This window comes from Microcaecilia unicolor, chromosome 14 (genome assembly GCF_901765095.1).
Source record: "Microcaecilia unicolor chromosome 14, aMicUni1.1, whole genome shotgun sequence".
Lineage (NCBI taxonomy): Eukaryota > Metazoa > Chordata > Amphibia > Gymnophiona > Siphonopidae > Microcaecilia > Microcaecilia unicolor.
The window spans coordinates 52,865,400-52,875,750 of NC_044044.1; the positions used below are offsets into that span (position 1 = coordinate 52,865,400).

Genomic DNA, 10,351 nt, shown 5'->3' on the forward strand with positions numbered 1-10,351 from the left:
AGGAATGGTTCCATGGAATCTTAGCGAAGATTGGGTGGCGACGCCAGTAATTGGGAAACAAAATGGGAGCTGGGCAGACTTCTATGGTCTATGCCCTGATCGTGACTGAATAGATATGGATGGGTTGGAGTGTAAATTTTAAGGGGCTTCGACGTTAGTTTCAGAACTTAATACAAGAACAGTGCTGGGCAGACTTCTATGGTCTGTGCCCTGAGAAAGGCAAGGTCAAATCAAACTTGGGTATACATATAAAGTATCTTGTTGGTCAGACTGGATGGACCATACAGGTCTTTATCTGGCGTCATTTACTATGATACAAAAGTTTAGCGGGAATTTAAGTCAGCAAATTTAGGATGATAAGCTCCTTAGGAATTAGCCTCTCACCAGCTCCATGTGGAGGAGGAGCCTAATGGTAAGAGACGACTGAGAACTAGAACTAAAGAACGTGGGTTCAAAACCTACCGCAGCTCTTTGTGAATTTCATATTTTCTTATGTTCAAATGAAGTAAGGGCTATTTGAGTTTCTGCCAGGTACTTGTGACCTGGATTGGCCATTGTTGGAAGAAGGATACTGGGCTAGATGGACCATTGGTCTGACCCAGTATGGCTATTCTTATGTTCAGCAGTCACTCCAAATGTGATACAAAGTCAGCCATTGTAAAAGCAGTGTGATTTTTCGTTTCAGTTTTCATTAGTTGAGGTCCATGTGTGCAGAGGCTATTTTGCTTGGAGGTAAAATATGGTCTTTTGTAATTTGAATTATTATATATATTCTGGCTTGGGTTCTATTTGGGTGATTCTAAAGAATTTCCAGGCTCTGTTGAGTTGATAAAGATGCAGCATTTTAATCAAACTTGTGGCATGAGACAGGAAACTGCAGTGATTGTTGTCAAGTAACATAGTAACATAGTAGATGACGGCAGAAAAAGACCTGCACGGTCCATCCAGTCTGCCCAAGTAGATAAATTCATATGTGCTACTTTTTTTATTTGTACTGTCCTCTTCAGGGCACAGACCATATAAGTCTGGCCAGCCCTATCCCCGCCTCCCAACCACCAACCCCGCCTCCCAACCACCAACCCCGCCTCCCAACCACCAGCTCTGGCACAGACCGTATAAGTCTGGCCAGCCCTATCCCCGCCTCCCAACCACCATCCCCGCCTCCCAACCACCAGCTCTGGCACAGACCGTATAAGTCTGGCCAGCCCTATCCCCGCCTCCCAACCACCAACCCCGCCTCCCAACCACCAGCTCTGACACAGACCGTATAAGTCTGCCCAGCACTATCCCTGCCACCCACCACCAGCTCTGGCACAGACCGTATAAGTCTGCCCAGCACTATCCCCGCCTCCCAACCACCAGCTCCGCCTCCCACCACCAGTTCTGGCACAGACCGTATAAGTCTGTCCAGCCCTAAGTACAAGTACTGGTGAGCTTATTGTGTTAGTAGGGAAATGATATTACAATGAAATGAAGTTTATATATTAGAAAATAATTTGAGAACAGGAATTACTCTTGATTTAAAATTTTCAGAGCATAGAGTCCTTGCATTCAGTATATCAATGGGGCTTTGTTATTCTGAATGGTGCATCAGGCTGGTATAATGTCTGCAGTTTAGATCACTGTCTGGACTCCTTTACCCTATTTTAGTAAGAATCTATATCATGCTTGTCCTTAATCAGTTTTATAACTAAATATAAACATGATCAAGTATATAATGTCACGTTCATTATTGATTTAATCTTAAATTGATAATGAATGTGACTGTTGGGAAGACTGGATGAACCGTTCAGGTCTTTATTTGCCGTCATTAACACCAGCTCTATAGCTGATCTAGGTGCTCGCATTTAAGCACATGTATCTCCAGTTCAGCAGCTAATTAAGGGAAGTTGGCACCTATTTTATTTATAGCATAGGTGCCAATTAGAGCCCCTTATATGGGCGCCTTGCTGTACAATTGCCCTTCAAGTGGGTAAAACTTTCCGCAACCTAGTGCAATCCACTATACTTACCCATGCCGACTACTGCAATAGTATCTTCATCGGCTGCAAGGCCTAAATCATGAAACAACTCCAAACTGCCCAAAACACAGCAGCTAGACTTATTTTTGGCAAATCACGATTCGAAAGTGCAACACCACTTCGAGAAAAGCTACATTGGCTCCCTATCAAGGAACGAATAAACTTCAAAGCCCACACTATGATCCACAAGATTCTCAATGGCGAATCTCCAAGCTACATGTCCAACTCCAACCTGATCGATCTTCCAGCCAGGAACCGATCCATCTCTTCTCGAACATATCTCAACCTTCATCTTCCCAACTGTAAAGGCCTCAAATACAAAACCTATTACGCATCCAACTTCTCTGTCATAGGCAGCCAACTCTGGTACGCCTTACCTCGACATATCTGAAAAAACAGCGAACACCTACCCTTCCGAAAGCTGCTGAAGACTTACCTATTCAAACAAGCCTACCCAAACAACCCTACAAAGTCTCGTACCTAACCCACACCACAACCTAAACCCACACTCCAATTCCTTCCCTAAATCTCAAACTATTGTACACTCTTTTTAACTGTGTTATCTCCATGATACTTTGTACCATACTTCGTATTATCTCTATGATACTATCCAGCTTATAATCGAAAGACAAAAATGCCTATATTGCGACCTAAATTGGGAGATAGGCGTTTATCTCCCAAAAACAAATAACGCGGTATAATCGAAAGCCGAACTTGGACGTTTTCAACTGCACTCCATCGCGGAAGCGTACAAAGTTGACGGGGGCGTGTCGGAGGCATGGTGAAGGCGGGACTGGGGCGTGGTTATCACCCGAACAGAGATGGGCGCCTTTCGCCGATAATGGAAAAAAAGTATGCGTTTGTAGCTAGAATTTAGGGCACTTTTCCTGGACCCTGTTTTTTCACGAATAAGGCCCCAAAAAGAGCCCTAAATGACCAGAATACCACCAGAGGGAATCAGGGATGACCTCCCCTGACTCCCCCAGTGGTCACTAACCCCCTCCCACCACAAAAAAATGATGTTTCACAACTTTTTATTTTCACCCTCAAATGTCATACCCACCTCCCTGGCAGCAGTATGCAGGTCCCTGGAGCAGTTGTTAGGGGGTGCAGTGGACTTCAGGCAGGTGGACCCAGGCCCATCCCCCCCCTACCTGTTACAATTGTGCTGCTTAATGCTTAGTCGTCCAACCCCCCGAAACCCACTGTACCCACATGTAGGTGCCCCCCTTCACCCCTTAGGACTATAGTAATGGTGTAGACTTGTGGGCAGTGGGTTTTGAGGGGGCTTGGGGGGCTCAACACACAAGGGAAGGGTGCTATGCACCTGGGAGCTCTTTTACCTTTTTTTTTGTTTTTGTAAAAGTGCCCCCTAGGGTGCCCGGTTGGTGTCCTGGCATGTGAGGGGGACCAGTGCACTAGGACTCCTGGCCCCTCCCACGAACAAATGCCTTGGATTTATTCGTTTTTGAGCTGGGCGCTTTCATTTTCCATTATCACTGAAAAACAGAAACGCCCAGCTCACAAATTGTCGAATAAAACATGGACATCTATTTTTTTCGAAAATACGGTTCAGTCCGCCCCTTCACGGACCCGTTCTCGGAGATAAACGCCCATGGAGATAGACGTTTTCGTTCAATTATGCCCCTCCACGTACCATACTTTGTATTATCTCTGTGATACTATGTACCATACTTTGTAAGCCGCACTGAACCTGCTGTTGAGCGGGAAAGAGCGGGGTATAAATGCCACAAATAAATAAATAAATGGAGAAAAGCTCTTTTCCTTTCAATAGTAGTAACAGGAGAGATCACGTCATGACATTTTATCAGGTAGCACATTTAAAACAATTAAAGAAATAATATATTTTTTTCATTCAGGTTTTGGAATCTGCAGTGGTTGGAATGTAATTTTCAGTGTTAAGTTATTTTATGTCAATCTACAGTTTATTTTGTGCTATATGGAAATAGGGAGAAGGGTTAAATAGTTTAGCAGCCCTTTAACTAAAACCTTAATGCGTACTAATGGAATTAGGGCCCTGTTTACTAAGCCAAGCTATAGGCACACTATCATTTTTAGTGCGTGCTAATCCTAGAGATACCCATAGGAATATGTAAGTGTCTCTAGTGTTAGCATGTGCTAAATTGTAGCGAGCACTAAAAATGCTAACACGCCTTAGTAAACAGAGCACACTTACCCCCTAACTCTGTAAAAGTTCCCAAACATTTGGGCGCACACCCAATTTCCACATGCAATTTAATTGAATGAGCTAATTAGTGCTAATTGGCATGTTAACAAGCAATTATTGGCACTAATTGAAATCAATTAATATGTATGTGTATAAATTTAAGCGTGTGAGCCATGCCTAAATTTTACACACATCTCGGAAAAGGGGACATAGATTCGAGTTACGCATGCAATAAGGGGGTTTCACATGTAAATTTCGGCAGGGGGATTTGCACCGCATTTTCATTGGTGCAAATGGGCATTCCTAAATTTACGTGTGATCACTGTGCTTAAGTGCTAGTCTTTAAACCGTACCTAACTTTAGGCGTGGCTTACAGAATAGTGCTTAAGCTGGTTCTTTCCACACCACTTTTGTAGGCATGATTTATAGAATTCACCCCTAAATGCTAAGATGCTCATTTACACCTATGGGCTTCTTAGAATTTAGTGCACACTAATTCCATTAGCATGCGGTAAAGCTTTTGTAAAAGTGCCCCTTAGTTTTTTCCTTTTGTTTTAGAAGTTTCACCTTTTCTTTTTCCTCCCCCCTCTGAGCTTGGATTGACTTTGGAATTGCTTATTTTCTTGGAATTATTTTTTACTGTATAATTCCTTTCCTTTTCCTACCATCTCTGTGCTGATGACTCCCAAATCTACCTTTCTACCCCTGATATCTCACCTTGCATCCAAACCAAAGTTTCAGCGTGCTTGTCTGACATTGCTGTCTGGATGTCTCAACGCCACCTGAAATTAAACATGACCAAAACCGAGCTTCTCATTTTCCCCCCCAAACCCACCTCCCCGCGCCCCCCGTTTTCTATTTCTGTTGATGGCTCTCTCATTCTCTCTGTCTCCTCAGCTCGAAACCTTGGGGTCATCTTTGACTCTTCTCTCTCCTTCTCTGCTCATATCCAGCAGATTGCCAAGACCTGTCGTTTCTTTCTTTACAACATCCATAAAATCCGCCCCTTTCTTTCTGAGCACTCTACCAAAACCCTCATCCACACCCTTGTCACCTCTCGTTTAGACTACTGCAATCTGCTTCTTGCTGGCTTCCCACTTAGTCACCTCTCCCCTCTCCAGTCGGTTCAAAACTCTGCTGCCCGTCTCATCTTCCGCCAGGGTCGCTTTACTCATACTACCCCTCTCCTCAAGTCGCTTCACTGACTCCTTATCCATTTTCGCATCCTGTTCAAACTTCTTCTACTAACCTATAAATGTACTCACTCTGCTGCTCCCCAGTATCTCTCCACACTCGTCCTTCCCTACACCCCTTCCTGTCCACTCCGCTCCGTGGATAAATCCTTCTTATCTGTTCCCTTCTCCACTACTGCCAACTCCAGACTTCGCGCCTTCTGTCTCGCTGCACCCTACGCCTGGAATAAACTTCCTGAGCCCTTACGTCTTGCCCCATCCTTGGCCACCTTTAAATCTAGACTGAAAGCCCACCTCTTTAACATTGCTTTTGACTCGTAACCACTTGTAACCACTCGCCTCCACCTACCCTCCTCTCCTCCTTCCTGTACACATTAATTGATTTGATTACTTTATTTTTTGTCTATTAGACTGTAAGCTCTTTGAGCAGGGACTGTCTTTCTTCTATGTTTGTGCAGCGCTGCGTACGCCTTGTAGCGCTATAGAAATGCTAAATAGTAGTAGTAGTAGTAGTAGTAGTCTTTGAGATTCCGGAATCTTGCTGCTCTTTGGAATTCTGCACAGAATGTTGCTACAGTGGGATTCCAGAATCTTGCTACTTTTTGAGATTCTGCATGGAATCTTGCTACTCTTTGTCCTTTTCCCTTATTTGTCCTGTCTGTCCTGATTAGATTGTAAGCTCTTTGAGCAGGGACTGTCTTTCTTCTATGTTTGTGCAGCGCTGCGTACGCCTTGTAGCGCTATAGAAATGCTAAATAGTAGTAGTAGTAGTAGTAGAAGAAGTTAATCATATTTCTGAATCAAGTGGACACTTGTAAGATTATGTTTATAATTCAATAAAAATAAAATTAAAAAAAGAGCCCCTTAGTGAAAATAAGGCATGCCTCCGCAAGTAGAACAGGGCTAGTGAGGACCACTTGGGAAGAAACTGGCAGCACATTGCTGATCAGGTAAAAATCTTCCTGTGTGGTAGGTGCAGATTTTTATAATTGTTCCCACAGGTCCAGTAACATCTTGATAACAGTGTACTGTGTTTTCAAGATTTTATTGGGAGGAAGGGGTTGGAAGGCAGAAGTGGGGGGGGCTGATCCTGATTAATGAATTTGATTGTTAAAATCTTGGGACGATACTATATGGGCATGAAACCCGTGGGGCTTGCGTCCTGGAGTCTTTTAAGTGCCCAGCAATGCGAACTGCCCAAACTATACAGAGATAGTAAATAAAACAGAAAAATACTCACAGAGGGAGAGCAGAACTGCTCGAGTTTGCATCTCTCTTTCATTCGCACTACCTGCTCCCCAGCAAAACATGTCCTGCAGCATAATGAAAGAGATTTGGCAATCAGGAAATAAACAATCACAGCTTTCTTTAGGCAAGCTCACCCCTTACTCTCTCTCTACTGAGCCCCCTTCTTTTCCACATGCTTCTCTTTCTTACCTAACCTTCATAGGAGTCGACTTTTCAAAACTATTAGGGGTGCTAAACCCAACAGAAATCACCTCTCCTTGGACATAGCCAAAGACTTTGTTCAATATTGGGGGTGCTCAAGTTCCCATGCTAACTTAATGTGTACAAATTTCTTAAGAGGAGTCCAAGAAGATAACTGCAGAGGGGTAAGACCCTGCCCCATGTGTCTTAGGGGACAGTAAGGTTGATCCACTTACCTTCTCTCTATAGCTCTTCATTACCTCTCCTTCCTAATCTTTCCCTACACCCCTCCTCATGACCTCTGTTCAGCAGGCAAGCTGTGCTTATCTGTGCCTTCCTCCTCCATCGCCAACTCCCAGTTCTGCACTTTCCAGAGTCCTGTATGCCTGGCACAGCCTTCCCGAGGTGGTACTTCATGTTTCACCTAAAAAACAGCTTTTTGAGGTTTCCTTTAAACCTTTAATCTTATTCTACCTGATTACAGCTTTCTTGATTTCAATCATATTTACTGTAATAAATAAACTTCCTGAAGCCTAGAAAGAACCTACACAGGGGCATTATCACTTCCTTTTTCCTGCTGGTTATGTCTCTTTTTAATCAGCTTCCTACTTACGTACAAACCTTTTTTTTTTAACCCAGCTACACGACTTGCTTTTGTTACATCCTGGGGGGGGGGGGGGGGAGAAGAGAGAGACACATTGGACTGGGGATGAGTGAAGAGGAGGGCGACCAAAATGATAAAGGGGATGGAACTCCTCTCGTATGAGAAAAGGCTAAAAAGGTTAGGGCTCTTCAGCTTGAAAAAGAGACGGATGAGGGGAGATATGATTGAGATCTACAAAATCCTGAGCAGTGTAGAATGAGTAGGAGTAAATCAATGTTTTTCTCACTCCAAAAGTACAAAGACTAGGGGACACTCAAGGAAGTTACATGGAAATACTTTTAAAACAAAAACAGGAGGATGTATTTTTTCACTCAATGAATAGTTAAGCTCTGGAACTCTTTGCCAGAGGATGTGGTAAAAGTGGTTAGCGTATCTGGGTTTAAAAAAGATTTGGACACATTTCTGGAGAAAAAGTCCATAGTCTGTTATTGAGACAGACGTGGGGAAGGAATTGCTTGTCCTGGGATATGTAGAATGGAATGTTGCTGCTAATTGGGTTTCTACCAGGCACTTGTGACCCGGCTTTGCCACTGTTTGGAAAATGGAATACTGGGCTAGATGGACCATTGGTCTGACCCAGTATGGCGACTATGTTCTAAGGGACTCTGGAGTGACACAGTAGCTAAAGCCAGAGGGATGCTACACTGTATGAGAGTATAAGAAAATAAGACAGACCAAAGACCCGTGTAACCCAGTTTCTTTTTTCAACAGTGGCCAGTCTAGGTCACAAGTACCTGGCAGAGTCCCAAAAAGTGGCAACATCCCCTGCTACTGACCCCTAGGGATAAGCTGTGACTCCCCCGGGTCTAACTTATTTATTTCAGCTTGTGTTTCACATTAATTCATCTTAAGTCTGGAGATGTTGGTGAATGGTGTGTCTTGTCTGCTGAAATAAGCTATTACAATCATTTAATATTGTATGGCTTGATCGTTTAATCTGCGGATTGTATGATTTTATGATCTCTGTATGTCTATGTGTTTGGTTTAGCTTGTTTGCACATTGATTTTAATTTTTTGTTTCTATTATAGCTGTCCCTCCAACTATCGCCCAATCTCCCTCCTACCCTTCCTCTCCAAGTACTTTGTTCATAGCCATTGCCTTGATTTTCTCTCCTCTCATGCCATCCTCGATCCGCTTCAATCCGGCTTTCACCCTCTACACTCGACAGAAATGGCACTATCTAAAGTCTGCAATGACCTGTTCCTTGCCAAATCCAAAGGCCACTATTCCATCCTCAGTCTCCTCGACCTATCCGCCGCTTTTGACACTGTCAATTACAATTTACTTCTTGCCACACTGTTCTCATTTGGGTTCCAGGGCTCTGTCCTCTCCTGGTCCTCCTCTTATCTCTCCCACCGTACCTTCACAGTGCATTCTCATGGTTCTTCCTCCACCCCCATCCCGCTCTCTGTTGGAGTTCCTCAGGGATCTGTCCTTGGTCCCCTTCTTTTTTCAATCTACACCTCTTCCCTGGGCTCCCTGATCTCATCTCATGGTTTCCAATATCATCTTTATGCCGACGACACCCAGCTTTATCTCTCCACACCAGACATCACTGCAGATACCCAGGCCAAGGTATCGGCCTGCTTATCCGACATTGCTGCCTGGATGTCCAACCACCACCTGAAACTGAACATGGCCAAGACTGAGCTTATTGTCTTCCCACCCAAACCCACTTCTCCCCTCCCTCCACTCTCTATCTCAGTTGATAACACCCTCATCCTCCCCGTCTCATCTGCCCGCAACCTTGGAGTCATCTTCGACTCCTCCCTCTCCTTCTCTGCGCATATCCAGCAGATAGCCAAGACCTGTCGCTTCTTCCTCTACAACATTAGCAAAATTCGCCCTTTCCTCTCTGAGCACACCACCCGAACTCTCATCCACTCTCTCATTACCTCTCGCCTTGACTACTGCAACCTACTCCTCACTGGCCTACCACTTAGCCACCTATCCCCCCTTCAGTCCGTTCAGAACTCTGATGCACGTCTTATCTTCCGCCTGGACCAATATACTCATATCACCCCTCTCCTCAAGTCACTGCACTGGCTTCCGATTAGGTACCGCATACAGTTCAAGCTTCTCCTACTAACCTACAAATGCACTCGATCTGCAGCCTCTCCCTACCTCTCCACCCTCATCTCCCCCTACGTGCCTACCCGTAACCTCCGCTCTCAAGACAAATCCCTCCTTTCAGTACCCTTCTCCACCACTGCGAACTCCAGGCTCCGCCCTTTCTGCCTCGCCTCACCCCATGCTTGGAATAAACTCCTTGAGCCCATTCGCCAGGACCCCTCCCTGCCCATCTTCAAATCCTTGCTCAAAGCCCACCTCTTCGATGTCACCTTCAGCGCCTAACCACCATACCATACCATATTCAGGAAATCTAGACTGCCCAACTTGCCATTTCGTCCGTTAGATTGTAAGCTCCTTTGAGCAGGGACTGTCCTTCTTTGTTAAACTGTACAGCGCTGCGTAACCCTAGTAGCGCTCTAGAAATGTTAAGTAGTAGTAGTAGTTCCTTTCAATTTTCTTTTTATGAGTTTCACTGTAAACCACTTTGCTGTGCCTTGCATGAAATTACGGTATATCAAGTAAATAAACCATATACCCTCCATGTTATCTTGCTTGTCAGTCTCTATCTGCCCAATATATAAAACCATTTAACTGTCCAAAAACGGCTCCTGGTCGGTTAAATGGCACTTAACCGGCTATCTGGCAATATTCAGTTGGAGATCACTGGTTATCTCCCACTGAATATTGCCGGTTAGCACTTACCCCAGGATTTTATATAGTGCGCTTAGCATTCCGTGCCAAAATACAAGCGTATTCTATAACAATGCACGTAACTTAATTGGC

The 10,351-nt window shown here is 44.4% G+C and overlaps 1 protein-coding gene across 3 annotated transcripts in view; it reads right to left on the minus strand.

The window, feature by feature from the left end:
- Nucleotides 1–7,084, minus strand: part of LOC115458082 (high affinity immunoglobulin gamma Fc receptor I-like) — a 49,346-nt gene extending 42,262 nt beyond the window's left edge. For 2 of the 3 annotated variants that reach the window (XM_030187901.1, XM_030187900.1), the window contains exon 1: nucleotides 6,643–6,722. In XM_030187901.1, the coding sequence (XP_030043761.1) occupies nucleotides 6,643–6,712 (70 nt within the window). In that variant the 5' untranslated portion in view covers nucleotides 6,713–6,722. Of the gene's footprint in view, nucleotides 1–6,642; nucleotides 6,723–7,066 lie in introns of those variants that run through there. The other variant, XM_030187898.1, reaches the window with a different exon arrangement.
- Nucleotides 7,085–10,351: the final 3,267 nt, after the last annotated feature.